At 38.2% G+C, this 26322-nt stretch overlaps 1 protein-coding gene across 5 annotated transcripts in view; it reads left to right on the top strand.

Annotated features, from left to right (window-relative positions):
* Positions 1–15654, top strand: part of IQCB1 (IQ motif containing B1) — a 123208-nt gene extending 107554 nt beyond the window's left edge. For 4 of the 5 annotated variants that reach the window (XM_037836581.1, XM_037836572.1, XM_037836562.1 and 1 more), the window contains 2 exons: positions 13450–13606; positions 14465–15652. In XM_037836581.1, coding sequence (XP_037692509.1) covers positions 13450–13606; positions 14465–14694 — 387 coding nt within the window. In that variant the 3' untranslated portion in view covers positions 14695–15652. Of the gene's footprint in view, positions 1–13449; positions 13607–14464 lie in introns of all 5 variants that reach the window. The other variant, XM_037836589.1, reaches the window with a different exon arrangement.
* Positions 15655–26322: the final 10668 nt, after the last annotated feature.

Genomic DNA, 26322 nt, shown 5'->3' with positions numbered 1-26322 from the left:
GACTTATATAGACCAAAGGACAAAATGGCTGATGTATGCCTTTACACTAATAACATTGAATGCTAAGAGATTCAACTCCCCAATCAAAAGACAGCTTGGCAGAAGGGATAAAAAAGCATAATCCAATATATATTGTTTCCAAGAGACTCACCTTAGATGCAAACACAAAAATAGGTTGAATGTGAAAGGATAAAAAACATAATCCATGCAAAAAGTAACCAAAAAAGAGCTGGAGTAGCTATACTAATCAGACAAAATAGTTTCTAAGTCAAAAGCTGGTACAAGAGACAAAGAAGGACACTACATATTAATAAAAAAATAATAGTCATAAATATTTCCATGTCTAACCATGGTGCCCCAAAATATTTGTTGCAAACACTGGCAAAACTGAAGGGAGAAATAAATGTCTCTACAATAATAGTTGGAGACTTCAATATACCACTTTCATCAATAGATAGACCAAGTAGACAAAAGATCAATAAAGAAACATCTTGAATAATATGATAAATGAACTAGACCTAACAAACATATACAGAACATTAAACCCCAAAACAGCAGAGTATACATTCTTCTCAAGTGCATATGGATCTTTCTCCAGGATAGACATGTTGGGTCACAAAACAAGTCTCAATAAATTTTAAAAAATTGAAATTATACAAACCATCTTTTTTGACTACAATGGAATGAAGCTGGAAATCAATAACAAGCAGAGAACTGGAAAATCCACACATATATGAAAGTTAAATAACACACTTTTAAACAATTGGTCAAAGAAGAAATTACAAGGGATATCAATGTCAGTTAATATCTTGAGATAAATGAAAATGAGAACACAACATATGAAAACTGATGGAATGCAGCAAAGGCAGTGTTGAAGGGGAAATTTATAGCCATAAATGCTTACATTAAAAAAGAAGAAAGATCTAAATCGAAGACCTAACTGCACAACTGGAGGAATTAGAAAAAGAACAGCAAACTAAACCCAAAGCAAGCAGAAGAAAAGAAATAAAGATTATAGCGGAAATAAATGAAACAGAGAATTAGAAAACAGTGGAGAGCATTAACAAAACCAAAAGTTGGTGCTTTGGAAAGATCAATAAAAAAGACAAATCCTTAGCTAAATTGACAAAGAAAAGGAGAAGATACAAATAAATACAATCAGAATGCCAGGGGGGGTGGGGAGTGCATTACTACTCACTCCACAGAAACAAAAGGATCATAAGAGGATACTATGAACAACTATGTGCTAACAAATTAGACAACCTAGATAAAATGAACAAATTCCTAGAAACACAAAAATAGAAAAACAGAGATCTCAACAGACTAATTATAGTCAAAGAGATTAAATCAGTCAACAAAGCCCTCCCAACAAAGAAAAGCCTGGGACCAGATGGATTCACTGAGTTCTGCCATACACTCCAAGAAAAATAAATACCAATCCTGCTGAAACTCTTCCAAAAACATGAAGAGAAGAGGAACAATACCTGACTCATTCTATGAAACCAACATCACCCTACTACCAAAGCCAGATGAAGATAAAAGAAAAGAAAATTACAGAACAATCTCTTTTATGAATATAGATGGAAAAGTCCTCAGCAAAATACTTGCAGATCGAATCCAACAGCACATTAAAGGAATTATACACCATGATCAAGTGGGAATTATCCCAGGTATACAAGGTTGGTTCAACATAAGAAAATCAATTAATGTAATATACCACATTAATGAAATGAAAGGAAAAAACCACTTGATCATCTCAATTGACACAGAAAAGGCATTTGACAAAACTCCCCATCCTTTCATGATAAAAAACACTTAGGATTCTAGGAATAGAAGAAAAATTCCTCAACATGGTAAAGGTCATATATGGAAAAACCCACTGCTAACATCATACTCAGTGGTAAAGGACTGAAAGTTTTCCCTCTGAGATTGAAACAAAAGATGGATGCCCACTGTCACCACTGTTATTCAACAATGTACTAGAAGTTCTAGCTAGAGCAGTTAGGCAATAAAAAGAAAGTGCGATGGTAGCCGGAGGCAGGGCAAGATGGCAGACTGGTGAGCTGTATATTTTAGTTACTCCTCCAGGAAAGTAGGTAGAAAGCCAAGAAATGCGTGGACTGGACACCACAGAGCAATCTGTCTTTGGGCATACTTCATACAACACTCATGAAAATGTCGAACTGCTGAGATCAGCGAAATCTGTAAGTTTTTGCGGCCAGGGGACCCGCGCCCCTCCCTGCCAGGCTCAGTCCTGTGGGAGGAGGGGCTGTCAGCTCCGGGAAGGAGAAGGGAGAACTGCAGTGGCAGCCCTTATCGGAAACTCATTCTACTGATCCAAACTCCAACCATAGATAGACTGAGACCAGACACCAGAGAATCTGAGAGCAGCCAGCCCAGCAGAGAGGAGACAGGCATAGAAAAAAAACAGCAACACGAAAAACTCCAAAATAAAAGCAGAGGATTTTTGGAGTTCTGGTGAACACAGAAAGGGGAAGGGCAGAGCTCAGGCCTTGAGGCACATATGCAAATCCCGAAGAAAAGCTGATCTCTCTGCCCTGTGGACCTTTCCTTAATGGCCCTGGTTGCTTTGTCTATTAGCATTTCAATAACCCATTAGATCTCTGAGGAGGGCCCTTTTTTTTTTTTTTTTTTAATCCTTTTTTCTTTTTCTAAAACAATTACTCTAAGAAGCCCAATACAGAAAGCTTCAAAGAATTGCAATTTGGGCACGTCAAGTCAAGAGCAGAACTAAGAGAGCTCTGAGACAAAAGGCAATAATCCAGTGGCTGAGAAAATTCACTAAACACCACAACTTCCCAAGAAAAGGGGGGTGTCTGCTCACAGCCACCATCCTGGTGGACAGGAAACACTCCTGCCCATTGCCAGCGCCATAGCCCAGAGCTGCCCCAGACAACCCAGTGTGACGGAAGTGCTTCAAATAACAGGCACACACCACAAAACTGGGTGTGGACATTAGCCTTCCCTGCAACCTCAGCTTATTGTCCCAGAGTTGGGAAGGTGGAGCAGTGTGAATTAACAAAGCCCCATTCAGCCATCATTTGAGCAGACTGGGAGCCTCCCTACACAGCCTAGCAGCCCAGAACTGCCCTGGGGGGACGGCACTCACCTGTGACATAGCACAGTCATCCCTCAACAGAGGACCCGGGGTGCACAGCCTGGAAGAGGGGCCCACTTGCAAGTCTCAGGAGCCATACGCCAATACCAAGGACTTGTGGGTCAGTGGCAGAGACAAACTGTGGCAGGACTGAACTGAAGGATTAGACTATTGCAGCAGCTTTAAAACTCTAGTATCACCAGGGAGATTTGATTGTTAGGGCCACCCCCCCTCCCCGACTGCCCAGAAACACGCCCCACATACAGGGCAGGCAACACCAACTACACACGCAAGCTTGGTACACCAATTGGGCCCCACAAGACTCACTCCCCACTCTCCAAAAGGGCTAAGCAGGGGAGAACTGGCTTGTGGAGGACAGGTGGCTCGTGGACGCCAACTTCTGGTTAGTTAGAGAAAGTGTACTCCACGAAGCTGTAGATCTGATAAATTAGAGATAAGGACTTCAATAGGTCTACAAACCCTAAAAGAACCCTATCAAGTTCAGCAAATGCCACGAGGCCAAAAACAACAGAAAATTATAAAGCATATGAAAAAACCAGACGATATGGATAACCCAAGCCCAAGCACCCAAATCAAAAGACCAGAAGAGACACAGCACCTAGAGCAGCTACTCAAAGAATTAAAGATGTACAATGAGACCATAGTACGGGATATAAAGGAAATCAAGAAGACTCTAGAAGAGCATAAAGAAGACATTGCAAGACTAAATAAAAAAATGTATGATCTTATGGAAATTAAAGAAACTGTTGACCAAATTAAAAAGATTCTGGACACTCATAGTACAAGACTAGAGGAAGTTGAACAACGAATCAGTGACCTGGAAGATGACAGAATGGAAAATGAAAGCATAAAAGAAAGAATGGGGAAAAAAATTGGAAAAATCAAAATGGACCTCAGGGATATGATAGATAATATGAAACGTCCAAATATAAGACTCATTGGTGTCCCAGAAGTGGAAGAAAAGGGTAAAGGTCTAGGAAGAGTATTCAAAGAAATTGTTGGGGAAAACTTCCCAAATCTTCTAAACAACATAAATACACAAATCATAAATGCTCAGCGAACTCCAAATAGAATAAATCCAAATAAACCCACTCCGAGACAGATTCTGATCACACTGTCAAACACAGAAGAGGAGCAAGTTCTGAAAGCAGCAAGAGAAAAGCTATTCACCACATACAAAGGAAACACCATAAGACTAAGTAGTGACTACTCAGCAGCCACCATGGAGGCAAGAAGGCAGTGGCACGATCTATTTAAAATTCTAAGTGAGAAAAATTTCCAGCCAAGAATACTTTATCCAGCAAAGCTCTCCTTCAAATTTGAGGGAGAGCTTAAATTTTTCACAGACAAACAAATGCTGAGAGAATTTGCTAACAAGAGCCCTGCCCTACTGGAGATACTCAAGGGAGCCCTACAGACAGAGAAACAAAGAAAGGACAGAGAGACTTGGAGAAAGGTTCAGTACTAAAGAGATTTGGTATGGGTACAATAAAGAATATTAATACAGAGAGGGAAAAATATGGCAAACATAAACCAAAGGATAAGATGGCCGATTCAAGAAATGCCTTTACGGTTATAACGTTGAATGTAAATGGATTAAACTCCCCAATTAAAAGATATAGATTCGCAGAATGGATCAAAAAAAATGAACCATCAATATGTTGCATACAAGAGACTCATCTTGGACACAGGGACACAAAGAAACTGAAAGTGAAAGGATGGAAAAAAATATTTCATGCAAGCTACAGCCAAAAGAAAGCAGGTGTAGCAATATTAATCTCAGATAAAATAGACTTCAAATGCAGGGATGTTTTGAGAGACAAAGAAGGCCACTACATACTAATAAAAGGGGCAATTCAGCAAGAATAAATAACAATCATAAATGTCTATGAACCCAATCAAGGTGCCACAAAATACATGAGAGAAACACTGGCAAAACTAAAGGAAGCAATTGATGTTTCCACAATAATTGTGGGAGACTTCAACACATCACTCTCTCCTATAGATAGATCAACCAGACAGAAGACCAATAAGGAAATTGGAAACCTAAACAATCTGATAAATGAAATAGATTTAACAGACATATACAGGACATTACATCCCAAATCACCAGGATACACATACTTTTCTAGTGCTCACGGAACTTTCTCCAGAATAGATCATATGCTGGGACATAAAACAAGCCTCAATAAATTTAAAAAGATTGAAATTATTCAAAGCACATTCTCTGACCACAATGGAATACAATTAGAAGTCAATAACCATCAGAGACTTAGAAAATTCACAAATACCTGGAGGTTAAACAGCACACTCCTAAACAATCAGTGGGTTAACGAAGAAATAGCAAGAGAAATTGCTAAATATATAGAGACGAATGAAAATGAGAACACAACATATCAAAACCTATGGGATGCAGCAAAAGCAGTGCTGAGGGGGAAATTTATAGCACTAAACGCATATATTAAAAAGGAAGAAAGAGCCAAAATCAAAGAACTAATGGATCAACTGAAGAAGCTAGAAAATGAACAGCAAACCAATCCTAAACCAAGTAGAAGAAAAGAAATAACAAGGATTAAAGCAGAAATAAATGACATAGAGAACAAAAAAACAATAGAGAGGATAAATATGACCAAAAGTTGGTTCTTTGAGAAGATCAACAAGATTGACAAGCCCCTAGCTAGACTGACAAAATCAAAAAGAGAGAAGACCCATATAAACAAAATAATGAATGAAAAAGGTGACATAACTGCAGATCCTGAGGAAATTAAAAAAATTATAAGAGGATATTATGAACAACTGTATGGCAACAAACTAGACAATGTAGAAGAAATGGACAATTTCCTGGAAACATATGAACAACCTAGACTGACCAGAGAAGAAATAGAAGACCTCAACCAACCCATCACAAACAAAGAGATCCAATCAGTCATCAAAAATCTTCCCACAAATAAATGCCCAGGGCCAGATGGCTTCACAGGGGAATTCTACCAAACTTTCCAGAAAGAACTGACACCAATCTTACTCAAACTCTTTCAAAACATTGAAGAAAATGGAACACTACCTAACTCATTTTATGAAGCGAACATCAATCTAATACCAAAACCAGGCAAAGATGCTACAAAAAAGGAAAACTACCAGCCAATCTCCCTAATGAATATAGATGCGAAAATCCTCAACAAAATACTTGCAAATCGAATCCAAAGACACATTAAAAAAATCATACACAATGACCAAGTGGGGTTCATTCCAGGCATGCAAGGATGGTTCAACATAAGAAAAACAATCAATGTATTACAACACATTAAAAACTCGAAAGGGAAAAATCAATTGATCATCTCAATAGATGCTGAAAAAGCATTTGGCAAAATCCAACATCCCTTTTTGATAAAAACACTTCAAAAGGTAGGAATTGAAGGAAACTTCCTCAGCATGATAAAGAGCATATATGAAAAACCCACAGCCAGCATAGTACTCAATGGTGAGAGACTGAAAGCCTTCCCTCTAAGATCAGGAACAAGACAAGGATGCCCGCTGTCACCACTGTTATTCAACATTGTGCTGGAAGTGCTAGCCAGGGCAATCCGGCAAGACAAAGAAATAAAAGGCATCCAAATTGGAAAAGAAGAAGCAAAACTGTCATTGTTTGCAGATGATATGATCTTATATCTAGAAAACCCGGAGAAATCGACGATACAGCTACTAGAGCTAATAAACAAATTTAGCAAAGTAGCGGGATACAAGATTAATGCACATAAGTCAGTAATGTTTCTATATGCTAGAAATGAACAAACTGAAGAGACACTCAAGAAAAAGATACCATTTTCAATAGCAACTAAAAAAATCAAGTACCTAGGAATAAACTTAACCAAAGATGTAAAAGACCTATACAAAGAAAAACTACATAACTCTACTAAAAGAAATAGAAGGGGACCTTAAAAGATGGAAAAATATTCCATGTTCATGGATAGGAAGGCTAAATGTCATTAAGATGTCAATTCTACCCAAACTCATCTACAGATTCAATGCAATCCCAATCAAAATTCCAACAACCTACTTTGCAGACTTGGAAAAGCTAGTTATCAAATTTATTTGGAAAGGGAAGATGCCTCGAATTGCTAAAGACACTCTAAAAAAGAAAAACGAAGTGGGAGGACTTACACTCCCTGACTTTGAAGCTTATTATAAAGCCACAGTTGCCAAAACAGCATGGTACTGGCACAAAGATAGACATATAGATCAATGGAATCGAATTGAGAATTCAGAGATAGACCCTCAGATCTATGGCCGACTGATCTTTGATAAGGCCCCCAAAGTCAATGAACTGAGCCATAATGGTCTTTTCAACAAATGGGGCTGGGAGAGTTGGACATCCATATCCAAAAGAATGAAAGAGGACCCCTACCTCACCCCCTACACAAAAATTAACTCAAAATGGACCAAAGATCTCAATATAAAAGAAAGTACCATAAAACTCCTAGAAGATAATGTAGGAAAACATCTTCAAGACCTTATATTAGGCGGCCACTTCCTAGACTTTACACCCAAAGCACAAGCAACAAAAGAGAAAATAGATAAATGGGAACTCCTCAAGCTTAGAAGTTTCTGCACCTCAAAGGAATTTCTCAAAAAGGTAAAGAGGCAGCCAACTCAATGGGAAAAAATTTTTGGAAACCATGTATCTGACAAAAGACTGATGTCTTGCATATACAGAGAAATCCTACAACTCAATGACAATAGTACAGACAGCCCAATTATAAAATGGGCAAAAGATATGAAAAGACAGTTCTCTGAAGAGGAAATACAAATGGCCAAGAAACACATGAAAAAATGTTCAGCTTCACTGGCTATTAGAGAGATGCAAGTTAAGACCACAATGAGATACCATCTAGCACCGGTTAGAATGGCTGCCATTAAACAAACAGGAAACTACAAATGCTGGAGGGGATGTGGAGAAATTGGAACTCTTATTCATTGTTGGTGGGACTGTATAATGGTTCAGCCACTCTGGAAGTCAGTCTGGCAGTTCCTTAGAAAACTAGATATAGAGCTACCATTCGATCCAGCGATTGCACTTCTCGGTATATACCCGGAAGATCGGAAAGCAGTGACACGAACAGATATCTGCATGCCAATGTTCATAGCAGCATTATTCACAATTGCCAAGAGATGGAAACAACCCAAATGTCCTTCAACAGATGAGTGGATAAATAAAATGTGGTATATACACACGATGGAATACTACACGGCAGTAAGAAGGAACAATCTCGTGGAACATATGACAACATGGATGAACCTTGAAGACATAATGCTGAGCGAAATAAGCCAGGCACAAAAAGAGAAATATTATATGCTACCACTAATGTGAACTTTGAAAAATGTAAAACAAATGGTTTATAATGTAGAATGTAGGGGAACTAGCAGTAGAGAGCAATTAAGGAAGGGGGAACAATAATCCAAGAAGAACAGATAAGCTATTTAACGTTCTGGGGATGCCCAGATATGACTATGGTCTGTTAATTTCTGATGGATATAGTAGGAACAAGTTCACAGAAATGTTGCTATATTATGTAACTTTCTTGGGGTAAAGTAGGAACATGTTGGAAGTTAAGCAGTTATCTTAGGTTAGTTGTCTTTTTCTTACTCCCTTGTTATGGTCTCTTTGAAATGTTCTTGTATTGTATGTTTGTTTTCTTTTTAACTTTTTTTTTCAAACAGTAGATTTAAAAAAGAAGAGAAAGTTAAAAAAAAAAAAAAAGATGTAGTGCCCCCTTGAGGAGCCTGTGGAGAATGCAGGGGTATTCGCCTACCCCACCTCCATGATTGCTAACATGACCACAGACATAGGGGACTGGTGGTTTGATGGGTTGAGCCCTCTACCATAAGTTTTACCCTTGGGAAGACGGTTGCTGCAAAGGAGAGGCTAGGCCTCCCTGTATTTGTGCCTAAGAGTCTCCTCCTGAATGCCTCTTTGTTGCTCAGATGTGGCCCTCTCTCTCTGGCTAAGCCAACTTGAAAGGTGAAATCACTGCCCTCCCCCCTACGTGGGATCAGACACCCAGGGAAGTGAATCTCCCTGGCAACGTGGAATATGACTCACGGGGAGGAATGTAGACCCGGCATCGTGGGATGGAGAACATCTTCTTGACGAAAAGGGGGATGTGAAAGGAAATGAAATAAGCTTCAGTGGCAGAGAGATTCCAAAACGAGCCAAGAGATCACTCTGGTGGGCACTCTTACGCACACTTTAGACAACCTTTTTTAGGTTCTAAAGAATTGGGGTAGCTGGTGGTGGATACCTGAAACTATTAAACTACAACCCAGAACCCATGAATCTCGAAGACAGTTGTATAAAAATGTAGCTTATGAGGGGTGACAATGGGATTGGGAAAGCCATAAGGACCACACTCCACTTTGTCTAGTTTATGGATGGATGAGTAGAAAAATAGGGGAAGGAAACAAACAGACAAAGGTACCCAGTGTTCTTTTTTACTTCAATTGCTCTTTTTCACTCTAATTATTATTCTTGTTATTTTTGTGTGTGTGCTAATGAAGGTGTCAGGGATTGATTTAGGTGATGAATGTACAACTATGTAATGGTACTGTAAACAATCGAAAGTACGATTTGTTTTGTATGACTGCGTGGTATGTGAATATATCTCAGTAAAATGATGATTAAAAAAAAAAATGTTAGCCATTCTAGTGGGTGTGGGATGGTATCTCATTGTGGTTTTGATTTGCATTTCCCTAATGGCTAATGACACTAAATATTGTCATGTATTCATTGGCTATTTGTGTACTTTCTTTGAAGAAATGTCTATTTAAAGTCTGTTTTTCATTTTTAAACTGGGTTGCTTGTCTTTAGCTCTTGAATTGTAGGAGTTCTTTATATATTCTGGATATTAAACCCTACATATATATATAGTTTCCAGGTATTTTCTCTCATTCTGTAAATTATCTTTTTACTTTCTTGATAAAGTCCTTTGATGTACAAAAGTTTTTAATTTTGATAAAATCTCATTACTTATTAAAAAAAAAAAAAAGAAAAGAAAGTGCATACAAATTGGAAAGGAAGAAGTAAAACTTCCGTCATTTACAGATGACATGATATTGTACATAGAAAGTCCTGAAAAATCTACAATGAAGCTACTAGAGCTAATAAGTTCAACAAAGTGGTGAGGTACAAGATCATCATGTAAAAATCAGTAGTGTTTGTATACACTAGTAATGAACAATCTGAAGAGGAATGCAAGATACAAATTCCATTTACATTAGCAACTGAAGGAATCAAAAATCTAGGAGTAAATTTAACCAAGTATGTAAAGGACTTATACATGCAAAACTATAACACTTTGCTAGGAGAACTCAAAGAAAATCTAAATAAATGAAAGAGCATTCCTTGCTCATGGATTGGAAACTAAATATTGTTAAGATGTCATTTCTTCCCAAGGCAATTTACACATTCAATGCAATCCCAATCAAGATTCTGACAGCCTACTTTGCAGAAATGCAAAAGCCAGTCATCAGATTTGTTTGGAAGGGGGAGGGGACCCCAAATAGCCAAAACCATCTTAAAAAAAAAAAAGTGTTGGAGGACTCACAGTACATGACTTTAAAACTTACTACAAAGTTACAGTAGTCAAACCAGCATGGTACTGGCACAAGGATAGATGTATAGACCAATGGAATTGAATTGAGATTTCTGGATTTCTGCAATAGACCCTCACCATCTCAGCCAGTTGATTTTTGACAAGAATAGTCTCTTCAACAAATGGTACTGGGAGAACTGGATATCCATATGCAAAAGAATGAAGGAGGACACACCATATACAAAAAATTAACTCAAAATGGATCAGAGACCTAAGTATAACAACTAAAACTCTAAAACCCTTGAAGAAAACATAAAGAGACATCTTCAGGATTTGTGTTTAGCAATGGTTTCTTAGACTTCATATCCAAAGCTCAAGGAAAAAAAAAAAAGAAAAAATAGATTAATGGGACGTCATAAAAATATAAAACTTTTGTGCATCAAAGGATTTTAACATGAAAGTGAAAAGATTGCCTTCCCAATGGGAGATAATATTTGGAATCCACATATCTGTTAAGGATTTAATATCCAGAATATATAAAGAAATCCTACAACTCAACAATAAAAGGACAAACAACCCAATTTAAAAATGGGCAAAAGACTTGAAGAGACATTTCTCCAAAGAGGGTGCATGTATGGCTAAAAAGTACATGAAAAGATGCTCATTATCATTAGCTATTAGGGAAATGCAATTCAAAACCATGAGATACTTTTTCATACCCATTAGAATGGCTACTATTAAAAAACAGGAAATTACATGTATCGTAGAGAAAGTGTAGAAATAGGAACAGTCATTCATTGCTGGTGGCAATGTAAAATGGTGCAGCCACTGTGGAAGAGAGTTTGGTAGTTCCTCAGAAAGCTAAGTATAGATTTACCATTTATGACTCAGCAATCCCACTACTAGATGTATACCCAAAAGAATTAAAAGCAGTGACTCAAACAGAAATTTGCACACTGATGTTCATAGTGGCATTTTTCACAATTGCCAAAAGAAGGAAGCAACCCAAGTGCCCATGAGGTCCAATCCAAGTTTTATTATTTGAATGAATAAATAAAATGTGGTATATACATGCAATGAAATTTTATTCAGCATTATAAAAGAATAAAGTCCTGATATATGTGACAACATGAATGTACCTTGAAGACATAAAATTGAGTAAAATACTAAGAGTCTCCCCAGAGTACCTCTTTGTTGCTCAGATGTGCCCCTCTCTCTCTAGCTAAGCCAACTTCACGGGTGAACTCACCACTGCCCTCCCCACTACATGTGACCTGACTCCCAGGGCATGTAAATCTCCCTGACAGCACAGGATATGACTCCCAGGGATGAACCTGGGATTGAGAACATTTTCTTGACCACAAGAGGGAAGCAAAACGAAACAAAATAAAGTTTCAGTGACAAGAGATTTCAAATGGAATCGAGAGCTCCCTCTGGTGGGCATTCTTATGCACTATATAGATATCCCTTTTTAGGTTTTAGTGTATCGGAATACCTGAAACTATCAAACTGCAACCCAGTAGCCTTGATTCTTGAAGATGATTGTATAACTATCTTACATGGGGTGACAGTGTGATTGTGAAAACCTTATGGATCACACTCCCTTTATCCAGTGTATGGATGGATGAGTAGAAAAATGGGGTGGGATGGGGGGAGATGATTTGGTGTTCTTTTTTACTTTTATTTTTTATTCTTATTTTTATTTCTGGTATAAGGAAAATGTTCAAAAATAGATTGGGGTAATGCATGCACAACTATATGATGGTACTGTGAACAGTTGATTGTACACCATGGATGATTGTATGGCATGTGAATATATCTCAATAAAACTGAATTTTAAAAAAATACATTGAGCGAAATGAGTCAGAGACAAAGGACAATTATTATATGATCTCACTGATATGAAATAATTAGAATAAGCATACTCAGAGTTAGAATCTAGAATATAGGTTACCAGGGGCATTTGGCGTAAGGAATGGAGAGTCAATGCCTTAATTGTGCAGAATTTCTATTTGGGTTGACAGTAAAGTTTGGGTAATGGATGGTGGTTATGGAAGCACAATATTGTGAAATTAATTATCAGTACTGAATTACATGTGTGAATTTGGTTTAAGAGGAAAAATTTTAACCATATTATTACTAGAATAACAATGAAGAGAAAAAATATAGGACTGTACAACACAGTGAACCTTATTGTAAATGATGAACTATAATAGTACAATTGTAAAAATTTTTTTCATGAATTATAACGTGCACCACACTAATGCCAGGTGTTATTAAGAGGGTGGTTTATAGGAACTCTGTATTTTGTATATATTATGCATGATATTTCTGTAAACTCACAACTTCTCTAACAAAAAAAAAAATTTAAGAAATTAAAAAAAAAATTTATCAATTGGCAATAGATGTGAGGGTTTTCACCAAGTCTTTTTAATTTTCACTGTAATCTCTCAATCTTAACTCCCAGAATACAACGTTATCTAAGGAAGCTAGGTATGGGAGCATACCAAAGAGATACTTCCCACCTGCATTTTTATTTAAATCTTCTTTTTAAGAGGCCATAATGGCTTGCACAATAGTACAAGGTAGACATCTATTATAAGATTTAATTGTTAAGATGAGAGACAGACAAGCATTCTAGAACCTCTGCTAAGTGATTGGGCGAAACATGCCTTGATATATAGGTCATTTCCTGTGACAAGTTTTTCTGTCCTCTTTCCCCAGGTCTCTCAGATGTCAGATGCTGCCAGCAGGGAGCTCCATGCCCAGGCCCAAGAACAATTGCAACACTACTTTATGAGCAGGGCTCTAGAAGAGAGAGCCGAGCAACACAGGGAGGCTTTGATGGCTCAGATCAGCACCAACATTGAGCAGTTAATAAGTATGTGTTCATTCCATTGTTTCCTAAGGAACAACCTATACAAGATCTGTGTCATCAAAAATCTTCAGAAGGAAAACACCATTTGATGGTCTTTTTAGCCCATCTCCTGTCCTCAAAAATTTCTATATTTACATCATGCCAGTACCAAATGTTTTAAATGATGCAGAATCCCATAACCTCCTTCTTGAATGTTTCCCCCAGCCCTTCTATCATTTATATGTAACAGCTCAGACAAAATTATTAATTTCAAAGATACTGAGACGTACTAGCCAGATTCTACTAGTCTTAAAAGCTTTTGGTTTTAAGATGATGGGATTAGTTATAGTACCATTCACTTGTACAGTATTTTATAATTTTTAAAGAAGTCCTCACACAAAAATTAATTCATCTGCTCCTCACACAATCACTGGCCCATTGAATGAGATATCCCATCCATAAAGCCAAAGTATTGCAATCAGCCTCTGTGGAACCATAAAATGTCAGTCTCCTCTATTTAATGACCATTACTGGTAAATTTTAGATACTTTAATGGTTAGGCACCTGTAACTGCACCTCTCATCTATAGGATAAGATTTATTATTATTTGAAAAGTTCTTGTTCTTTAAATATACCATCTGTCAGAAATCTACATTTTATTCCTTCCTTTTAAACACAGAAATTGGGGGAGGAAGGAGTTACTGCCAGCCACAGCTACTACTTGTGAATAGTCACATACCATCTGCAGCTAGTAAGGGTAATAGATTCATAATTGGAATCCTGTCCTGACTGCTGTAACAGAGTTCCGACTCTGATTTCCAAGTTCCTAGTTGATTGGCACAGAACTCTTCTACTGACCTGTTTATTTTCTGTTTGTTACAGGAGCACCAAGTCTGAAGGAGGCAGAGGGGAAAGAACCTGAGCTCTTTATTAGTAGATCTAGGCCTGTGGCTGCCAAGGCCAAGCAGGTCCATGTCACCACTCTGAAGCACATGCAAGCACCCTGGTGGAAGAAACTTGGGGAAGAACCAGGGGTTGAGATTGATGTCCCACAGGATGAACTTAGTATAGAATTGGGAACTTTATTTATTGGTGGAACCAAACCCCCTTAGGCAAATATACTGAGAACCGACATGAGTCCTGTATAGATTGTAAGATTATATGGTTCTACCTCTGGCATGCTAATAGACTAGAGCTATCGTAACTCTTGGTTTTCTAAAGCCTCTCTTTCTCTCTCTCTCACTTTTTTCTCTCTCTCTCCCTCTCTCCACATGCACACACACTCACATACACACATGATCTCTGGTCAGACACAAATTTATGAGGTTTGAATGTGAAGTTAAATTCAGCATGGCATTTTACTATTTACATGAAATGTGAGGTTTCTTTTGTTTCTGCTGTTTTCTAATGGTTTTTTGAAATAAATGTTTTCAACAGTTCTAAAAGACTTATTAGCATTACTTCAACTTTTCATTTTTTTTTATTTAGAATTTCTGTTTTTTAATAATATAGGAATTGTGCTATTGGCCATTATTAAGGTGAGGAAAAGAAATGGTCAACTGAAGGACATTGACTATTTTCTACAAGAGTAGTTGAACTTGTTTTCTTTTTTTGTTGTGTCTACAATGAACTACATAGACAAATAAAAAAATCCTAAAATTCAAAATTCAATACACAATTTCTCCAGATAAAATTGCATTCTTTTTATTAAACTATGAAAACTATATACACACTGTTTCCCTTTGTATCTTATCTCCTAAGAATCTCAGCAAAATATAATGTTTAATTTATGTTATGATCCTAGATACCTCTGAATATTTGGTTCCAGCCTTTTAATTTCTGATTTCTCTGTTTATCTTTAATTGTTTTAAACTCTAGAAATAACCTCAATTTGTGTTTGAAACTATGGAATTTAAGTTAAAACCAAGTAATAAATCATAGAAACCATAACATAAGGAAACTTCAGGGAGTTTTGTGTGTGTGTGTGTGTGTGTGTGTGTGTGTGTGTGTTTTCATAAATGAACATCATTACCAGTATTTCTGGCTGGGAAGACCAAATAGTATAATGTCAATTCTCCCCAAATTAATTTTAGTATAATCATAGTGAAAATCCTAAAATTTTCATTCAGAATTGGAAAAGAAATGTATAAAAATTAAACTGTAAGAATAAGAAGGTGAATGTTTCTATCATTTAGAAAAATACTTGAGAATATTGCTACCACCTTAGTAACAATGATGAAAGTCCAGATAATCTACAAAAACTATTTTTCTTGAGCCCATCAGATAGCTGAGGCCTCACAACAACCAAGTAAACTGAGATGGAACTTGGTATCTGAAATGAACAAGTTCATCTTTAGTAGAGCATAGAAGAAACGTGACCAGGTAAGAAGAAAACTAAAATTTTAACTAATTCTTAAAGGCAAAGTTTGAGCTAATATATCAGTTTAGAATAGCTAGGAGCCCCAAACACTAAGAGAATCTGAGCCTCTAAACATCTGCTCACAAGAAAGTTGGGATCAAGGCTAGAGACCTGGGGAGACCCCCATAGTGTAGTAGGCAAATATGAGAAGATAGGCTGCTGCTGGGTGCCCAAAGCCCCACCTGCTCTCTGCCCTTCTCTTTTTTTTTTTTAAATACAGTTTTATTAAGATATATTCACATACCCTGCAATCATGTACAGTGTACAATCAGTTATTCACAGTACCATCATATAGTTGTGCATTTATCACCAGAATCAACTTTTGAACCTTTTCCTTACTCCAAAAAAAAAATAAAAATAAAAGTATAAAAGAACACCCCATCCCATTATTTTTCATTTAAGTTGTGTCCCCATTTTTCTACTCATCTGTCCATACATGGATAAAGGGAGTGTGAGCCACAAGGTTTTCACAATCACAGTCACACCATGTAAGCTACATGGTTATATAATCATCTTCAAGACTCAAGACTACTGGGTTGCAGTTCAACAGCTTCAGATATTTCCCTCTAGCCATTCCAACACCCTAAAAACTAAAAAGGTATGTCTATATAGCACATAAGAATACCGTCCAGAGTGACCTTGACTCCATTTGAAGTCTCTCAGCCACTGAAACTTTTTTTTTTTGTTTCATTTTGCTTCCCCCTTTTGGTCAAGATTTTCTCAATCCCACAATGCCAGGTACAGGCTCATCCTCAGGAGCATTGTCCCACGTTGCCAGGGAGATTTACAACCCTGGGAATCAGGTACCACATGGGGGGTAGGGGGCTAGTGAGTACACCTGCTGCGTGGACTTAGAGAGCGATCACTGCCCTCTTAAAAGTCTGATGATGCTAGCGTAGGGTAGCAAACCCTTTTACCACCAAGGCTCAGGCAAATATCCATTGTAAGTAAGGAAGAAATGGGGAAAAACCTATCTGCCTCTGCAGGATAGGAAATACTGTAGCCCTAGACACAATCAGAGATTCAGTGTTGCTGGAGAAGGAGTAGAAAGAAAAACTCCACCCCTTGGGGAGGGACAGGAAATTACCTTGGGCCTGGAAATACAACACTGTTACAAAGCAGAGACTGTAGGACTGGTACAACATGGTGAACTCTAATGTTAACTCTAGACTATAATTAGTAGCACAATTAGAATAGTATTCTCTCATCAGTTTTAACAAGGGTACTACACTAATGCAAAATGTTAACAATGGTGACGGGTGTATGGGAACTTTGTATTTTCTGCATGATTTTTCTGTAAACCTACACCTCTAATCAAAAAAAAAAAAACCCATATATATATATATATAAAAGTTGAAGATACGTCACTGAATCAAATAAACCAGACACAGGACAAATACTACGTGATCTAAATTGTATGAAAGAATATGCAAATTGAGTTAGAAATTACAATACAGGTTACTGGGGCAAAGGTGGTAGTGGATAATGAGATAATTTTCAGGGAAGAAAAGAACTGTCAAGACTCCTCATCTCAGTCATTTGCTTGTTTTGCACTTTCCTTTTACAAACCTGATTAATTAACCTTTAAATACATCTTCTTATTCTGGATTCTCATCCTCGGTGACTTAGAATCATCAGAGCCTTGCTAGTCAAAGTGTTCATAGAGCTGTTACAAAGGCAAACCTCAGATACCACCCCAGATCAACTAAATCAGAATTTGCATTTGAATATGACCCTTAGGTGATTCATATGTATGTTAATTTTTAATGATTCAATATTAATTTTTCATGTCAGTTCTTGTCCTTGACTCCAGTATTTCTGTTTGGGTATTGTGAAATATTTTTCTCTTCATTGAGATTCTCATATTGTTAATTTATTGTTTTCCTGATATCCTTTAGTTCTTTGTCAGTGTTTTCCTTCATCTCCCTTAGCATATTTAGGATACTTTTTAAAAAATCTTTGTCTGGTGTGTCCATATTCTGGTCTTCATTGATATTTTCTGGATTTTTATTTGTTCCTTTGGGCCATCATTTCCCATTTTTTTCCTTGTCTTCTTCCTTGCCCACTGTACATTTTATTACTTTCAGTATTAACACTGGGATTTAGACCCTGAGCTGTCCATTCCTTGGATTTATATCCAACTCATTTTATGACAGAAATATCTATAAGGGCCAGTAGCTAACAAAACCAAACACACCAATGCAAAAGTCACCTTTCACAGTCTGCGGAATTTACTGAATTGGCCTGTGCTCTTCTTCAGAGTTCAGCCCTCCTGTCAATATCAGCCCTGAAGAATGACTGCAAATGGGGATGGGATTTTTTTATGGGGTGATGAAACTGTTTCAAGAATTGATTGTGGTGATAGTTGCACAACTTTGTGAGTCTACTAAAAACCATTGAATTGTACACTTTAATTGGGTGAAATGTAAGGTGTGTGTATTATATATAGCTCAATAAAGCTGGTAAAAATAAATAGATCAGGAGGAGCTAAGATGGTGGCATAGAGAGGACTGGAAGACTGTTAGTCCCCACCCCCGGAACAATCCATAAATGACCAAAAAACTAGTAAATAACATGGAATAACTGCAGGGAGACAAATGTGACTGTCCACTCATCATCTACCAACCTGAATTGGGAGGAATGCCCGAGATCGCAGCATAAAGTCTGTAAGTAAACTGCAGACCTGCGCAGAGAGCCAAGAGCCGAGAGCCCCTCCCTCACGGAAGTCTTGTGCTAGAGAGCAGCACTCTCTCAGCCCAGCTCCAACTGGGGTTTTAATGTTAACTGCTCAATACAAACAGCAAATCCTCAACAAGCAGACAGAGGCTTTTGGTGACAACTGAACTTGGGAGAATCAGGGGACATATCTGTCTCACGACAGGGAGCCCAGAGGATCGGGTGCTATCTCTGGCTGATGGGTGAACCTGGGAGCTTTTCAGTTCCTTTCTCTGTGGAGAAAACCTCAGCCATTTTCAGCCTGCAGCGCACTGCCATAAAGACAGCCTCAGCCATTTTAAAATCAAAACACTTTGATCAGCAGAGCCGGAGAAACAAAGAACTTATTGATATGCAGCTGACCTCTCTGGAGGGGGCATAGCTTCCCAAGAGGAAAGGGAGAAGCCCAGCTTTACTGCCTGCTTTTCTGGAACCAGACCCCAAAGCCTGGGGGAGGAGAGCCACAGGCCACACCCTCTTATACCAGCCGGTAACAGGCTGACAGGTGCACCTGCCAGGCAGAAAAGCACAGGTGTATCAATCCTGTAAGAAAAACCATCAGGGAAACCAGATACTGAATATTTCCTCCTTCTGTGACCTACGCCTGTTCTTGTCTGGGAAAACCTGATTGGGGTGGCCTAGGAGTTCAGATGCCTAGACAACAGAAAACTACAACCTACACTAAGAAAAACTAAGCTATGGCCCAGTCAAAGGAACAAATGTACACTTCAACTGAGATACAGGAATTTAAACTAATGCTAAATCAATTCAAAAAGTTTAGAGAATATTTCGCAAAAGAGAGAGAGGCTGTAAATAAAACACTGGGCATACATAAGGCAGAAATCCAAAGTTCAAAAAAAAACTAGTAGAATCTATGGAAATGAAAGGCACAACACGAGATGAAAGACACAATGGAAACATACAACAGCATACCTCAAGAGGCAGAAGAAACCACTCAAAAACTGGAGAACAAAACACCTGAAAGCCTACACGCAAAGGAGCAGATGGAGAAAAGAATTAAAAAATATGAGCATTGTCTCCGGGAACTTAAGGATGAAACAAAGTACACAAATGTACGTATCATTGGTGTCCCAGAAGGAGAAGAGAAGGGAAAAGGGGCAGAGGCAATAATAGAGGAAATAATCAATGAAAAATTCCCATCTCTTATGAAAGACATAAAATTACAGCTCCAAGAAGTGCAGTGTACCCCAAACAGAATAGATCTGAATAGGCCTATGCCAAGACACTTAATAATCAGATTATCAAATGTCAAAGATAAAGAAAAAATCCTGAAAGCAGCAAGAGAAAAACAATCCATCACATACAAAGGAAGCTTGATAAGACTATGTACAGATTTCTCAGTAGAAACCATGAAAGCAAGAAGAAAGTGGAGTGATATATTTAAGATACTGAAAGAGAAAAACCACCAACCAAGAATCCTATGTCTGGCAAAACTATCCCTCAAATATGAGGAAGAGCTTAAAATATTCTCTGACAAACAGACAATGACAGAGTTTATGAACAAGATACCTGCTCTACAGGAAACACTAAAGGAAGCACTGCAGACAGAAAGGAAAAAACAGGAGTGAGAGGTTTGGAACACAATTTTGGGAGATAGTAGCACAGCAATGTAAGTACACTGAACAAAGATGACTGTGAATATCGTTGAAAGAGGAAGGCTGGGACCATGTGGGACACCAGAACAAAAGACAAACGGTAAAGATTGGAAATGTGTAACTCAAGGAAACCTAGGGTACTCAACAATTATAAAAGGTACAAATATGTTTTTACATGAGGTACAACAAATGAATCTCAACATTGCAAGGTGTTAAAAGTATGGTGGGATTGGGGGGAAAACACAATCAAACTTGAGACTGTAATTAACAGAAACATTGTATTCTGCTTCCTTTAATATAACAAAGGCAATATACCAAAGCTAAATGCATATGGAGGGTGGAGAATAGGGGAGGGGTATGGGACTCCTGGCACTGGTGATGTTGTCTGACTCTTTATTCTACTTTAAGTTAATGCTATCTTTCCTTTTGTCACTTTGTAGCTATCAAGTTTTGTTTTGTTTTTTGCTTGTTTGTTTTTCTCTTTCTCTTTTCTGTTTCTTTTGCCTCTCTGCCTTCTTTGACTCTTCCTCTGTCTTTGTGGAAGAAATGGAGATGTCCTTATACAGATAGTGGCAATGGTGCTGAATACATAAATACATGACTATACACGGAACCAGTGATTGTTTACTTAGGACAGAATGTATGGTGTGTGAACAAAACTATCTTAAAAGAAATGGGTTAATGAAGAAACCTTGAGGGCACTATATGAGTGAAATAAAACAGACACATAAAGGCAAATATTGCAGGGTCTCACTGATATGAACTAATTATAATATTTAAACTCATAGACATGAAATATAAGCTACCGGGATTTAGAATGAGGCTTAAGAATGGGGAGTGGTTGCTTATTATGAGCAGAATGTTCAACTAGGATGAACTTAAATGTTTGTAAATGCACAGGGGTGATGGTAGCATGTTGTGAAAATAACTAACAGTGTTGAATGGTGTATGAGAGTGGTGGAAAGTGTAAGGTCGAAGTCATACATGTCACCAGAAGGAAAATTGGAAGTTAAAAGATGGGAATGTATAAAACAGTGAATCTTGTGGTGGAGAATGTCCATGATTAACTATACAAATATTAGAACTCTCTCTCACAAGCTAGAACAAATGTATGACACTATAACTAGAAGTTAATAATAGAAAGGCATATAGGAAGAAATATATATCCCTTGCAAACTACAGTCAGTAGTATTTTAACATTCTTTCATCAACAGTAACAAATGTAGTATCCCAAAACTATGAATCAGTATTGGAGGGGGCATGGTTAGGGGTATGGGAGGATCTGAGTTTCCTTTTTTTGTCTTTATTTCTTTTCTGGAGTAATTAAAATGTTCTAAAAATTGAAAAAACATTGTGTTGATGGATGTATGTTGGTACCATGGGCAATTGATTGCACACTTTGGATCTTTGGATAGTTGTATCCAACTATCTCAATAAAAACATTCTCAATAAAAAAATATATATTAAAAAATATATAAACAGATCAATAAGTTAAAAAAAAAAAAAAATCAGCCCAAGGCAAATGGGAAGTCTTGTGCTTGCTAGTGGCCTTATGAATTCCTCCATTTACAGGAATTTGAATCTCCCCTCTGTGCACTATGAAATAGACTTTCTCCCTCTCCCTGGTGCTCTATTGTGTGACTTAAATAAGGTTAATGTAGAATTGTCTATTTCTCCCTTCAAATCTGTCAATATTTGCTTCATATATTTTAGGGCTCTACCATTAGGTGCATATATATATATTCATGATTGTTTTCTCTTGTTGAATCGACTCCTTTATCAGTATATAGTAACCTTTGCCCCTCATAACAGTTTTCTTTACTTAAAACCTTGTATCTTTGAATTTAGGTGAGTCTCTTTAAACAGCATATAATTGGGTAACACTTTTATCCATTCTGCCAATATCTATCATTTGACTGTAGAGTTTAATTTATATTTAAGGTCACTACCTATAAAGCAGGACTTTCTTCCGCCATTTTGCTTTTTTTACTTTGTAAGTCTTATACTTTTTTGTTCCTCAATTCTTCCACTAATGGCTGTTTTTATATTTATTTGATTTTTTGTAGTGTACCATTTCAAATAGTATCTCATTTCCTTCTGTATATATTTTTCAGATATTTACTTTCTGGTTAGTATGGGGCTTAAATTTAAATCCTAAATATAATATTCACCTTTGATTTGATACCACATAACATCACTAATATACACAAACACTGTTCTTATACCCTCCCCCCCACCTTTTGTTGTACCTGTTACAAATTGTATCTTTATTTATTGTATGTCCAAATCACTGATTTTTTCGTTACTTTTATGCATTTGCATTTTTGAACTCGTAAAAAGTAAAAAGTGGAGTTATGTACCAAAAATACAATACAATAGTATTGACATTTATAGATACCCATATGGCCACCTTTCATGAAGGTCTTGATTTCTTTCTGTTGCTTTGATCCACTGTGTAGTGTCCTTTCCTTTCAGTCTGAAGAAATACCTTCAGCTTTCCTGTAGGACAGGTCTAGTGGTGACAAACTCCTGCAGCTTTTGCTTATCTCGGAATGTCTTAATCTCTCCCTCATTTTTGAAAGATGGTCTCACTAGATATAAAATTCTTGGTTGTCAATTGTTTTCTTTCCATTCTTAGTGTATTTCATACCATTGTCTTCTTGATTCCATGGTTTCTGATGGGAAATTGGTACTTAATCTTATTGGGAGCTCCTTGTACATAACACATTGAGTTTCCTCTTTTAGCTTTCAGAATTCTCTCCTTGACTTTGTCATTTGGCAGTTTGACTACTGTGTGTCTGGGCATGGTCTCTTCAAGTTTTTCCTGTTATGGTTTGTTAGGTTTCTGAAATGTGTATGTGCATGTCTATCATTAAATTTGTAAGGATTTCTGCCATTATTTCTTTGTATGTTCCTTCTTTCCCTTCCTCTCTTCTCCTTCTGGGACTCCCATAATGAGTACATTGGTATGTTTGATTGTTTGATGGTTTCCCATATGTCTCATTGTCTTTTTTTTTTTTTTTTTTTTTTTTTTTTTTTTTTGTCTTTCTGCTCCTTAGCCTAACTCAATTCAATTGTCTTGTGTTCCAGATCACTGGTCCATTCTTCTTCCAGTTTCAATCTGCTCTTGAAGCCCTGTAGGGAACTTTGCTGAAGTTTGGTCTTCAACTCCCGAATTTCTGTTTGGTTCCTTTTCAAAATTTCTAGCTCTTCACCACAATTTTCATATTGTTCATTTATTGTTTTCATGATAACCTTTAGTTTTCTCCTTGTGTTTTCCTTTATCTCCTTAAGCATATTCAGGATCATATTTGTTTTTCATATTCATTTTATTGAGATATATTCACATACCATGCAGTCATACAAAACAAATCATACATTAGATTGTTCACAGTACCATTACATAGTTGTACATTCATCACCAAAATCAATCCCTGACACCTTCATTACCACACACACAAAAATAACAAGAATAATAATTAAAGTGAAAAAGAGCAATTAAAGTAAAAAAGAACACTGGGTGCCTTTGTCTGTTTGTTTGTTTTCTTCCCCCATTTTCCTACTCATCCATCCATAAACTAGACAAAGGGGAGTGTGGTCCTTATGACTTTCCCAATCCCATTGTCACCCCTCATAAGCTATATTTTTAAACAATCATCTTCAAGATTCATGGGTTCTGGGTTGTAGTTTGATAGTTTCAGGTATCTACCACCAGCTATCCCAATTCATTAGAATCTAAAAAGGGTTGTCTATATTGTGCATAAGAGTGCCCAGCAGAGTGATCTCTTGGCTCCTTTTGGAATCTCTCTGCCACTAAAGCTTATTTCATTTCCTTTCATTTCCCCCTTTTGGTCAAGAAGATGTTCTCCATCCCATGATGCCGGGTCTACATTCCTCCCCGGGAGTCATATTCCAAGTTGCCAGGGAGATTCACTCCCCTGGGTGTCTGATCCCACATAGCAGGGAGGGCAGTGATTTCACCTTTCAAGTTGGCTTAGCTAGAGAGAGAGGGCCACATCTGAGCAACAAAGAGCCATTCGGGAGGAGATTCTTAGGCAAAATTATACGGAGGCCTAGCCTCTCCTTTGCAGCAACAGTCTTCCCAAGGGCAAACAGGATCATATTTTTCAAGTGTTTTTCTGGTATGAGCAAAATACCAAGGTTTTATCCCTTGATGGTTTCTGAATTTTTATCTTGTTTCCTTGGTTTAGCCACTGTGTTAGTTTGAAGTTGTTATGTACCCTGGAAAGGCAATTTCTTTTAATACATTCCTGTGAGTGCAGACTTATTTTAGGTAAGACTTTTGATTAGACTGTTTCAATTGAGATGTGACCCACTTCATTCAAGGTGGGTCTTAATCCCCTTAATGGAGTCTTTATAAGAAGAAGATAAAGGATACACAGAGTTCAGAGAGTCACATTCAGAGAAGCACCCACAGAAGATGAGAGAGGAAGCCACTGAAGCCAGAAGCTGAAAGCAATAAAATCAAATAGAGAATGACCAGCAGATGCTGGACATGTGCCTTCCCATGTGACAGAGGTGTCCCAGATGCTAGCAGCCTGTCTTCAAAGTCAAGGTATCATCCTGCTGATGCCTAGAGTTGGACATTTTCATGGCCTAAGAACTGTAAATTGTGAGTTAATAAATCCTCATAAAAGCCAACCCATTGAATAATAGAGGGAAGGAGAACCTAGAAGATGGCGGCTAGGCGAGACAGGGCTAAGTAACACCTCTGTGGAAAACACTAGATAAGGACCAGAGAGTGACCGAGAATACTGGTTACAGCGATGTGCCAGCTGGATGAGATCTGCTAGTTCCCAGGGGCTGTATACTTGGTGAAACTGAGAGTCTGCATTCTGAAACGAGTGAGTAAGCTGGCTGAAAGTCCCGCAGCCATGCAGCGATCCGGGGAAACCAGGGTTTGGCATCTAGAGACCAACGGGCTCTTTTAATTAAAAAAAAAAAAAAAGAAATGAAAAAAGGGGAAAAGCCAGGAGCGGCTGCAGGTGCAATCGGCTGTAGGTGCAATCACGGGAACCACACAGTAAAACACAGCAAGAGGGGGCTGGGCCGGCCTCTTGGTGTCTGGCCTGGAAGACAGCCCGCTGCAGATATCCCTGGGGCTGGGGGAATGGAGCGGAGAGCCAGAAGCTGAAAGAATCCCCACGGCTAGCAGCTCGCTCCTGGGAGGGCTGGATAAACTCCTGCCTGGGGCCGTGCCCACAGCCCAGAGCCCCGCCAGTTGTCCTGGAGGTGGGAAGGAGGAACTGTGCAAGGAGCGGGGTGTGGAGACGCCCTGTTTGGCCATTTTTGCATAAGGCTGAAAGCGAGCCAGCTCGGCCCGGCAGCCCGGGGCTTCCCTTGAGGGATGGCGCACGCTGATGACGTAGCACAGCATTACCTCACCAGAGGTCCTGGAGGATCGCGGCTGTTCCGGGGGGACGTGCTTGGATATCCCAGAGACACTACGCCAAGTCCGGTGGTTTGTGGGTCATCGAGAGAGAGCGGCTGGGGCTGAAATGAAATGAAGGCTTGGACTCTTGCAGGGGCCTTGAATCTCCAGGAACTGGGGGGATTTGAATATTGAGGCTGTCCCTCCTCCCTGACCACCTGTACAAGCACCCCGCATTCAGGGCGGACAGCTCCAGCATCACACCCAGGCTGAGTTCTCCGGCTGGACCCCACAAGAATCATTTCCCCATATAACATGGGGACAAGGTGGAGAACTGACTTGAGAGGTATAGGTGACTCACAGATGCCATCTGCTGGTTAGTTAGAGAAAGTGTATGTCACCAAACAGTGTTTCTGAAAAATTAGATAGGTTTTTTTGTTTGTTTGTTTGTTTGTTTGTTTTACGAATTAAAAGAACCCTGTTGAGCAGAGCAAATGCCAAGAGGCCAAAAGCAACAGAAAATCTCAATGCATATGATAAAACCAGACGATATAGAGAATCCAACTCCAAACACAAAAATCAAGTTATCAGAAGAAAT

This window comes from Choloepus didactylus, chromosome 1 (assembly GCF_015220235.1).
Source record: "Choloepus didactylus isolate mChoDid1 chromosome 1, mChoDid1.pri, whole genome shotgun sequence".
NCBI lineage: Eukaryota > Metazoa > Chordata > Mammalia > Pilosa > Megalonychidae > Choloepus > Choloepus didactylus.
The sequence above is the reverse complement of the archived record's forward strand: the minus strand, read 5'-3'. Positions and strand labels throughout refer to the sequence as shown.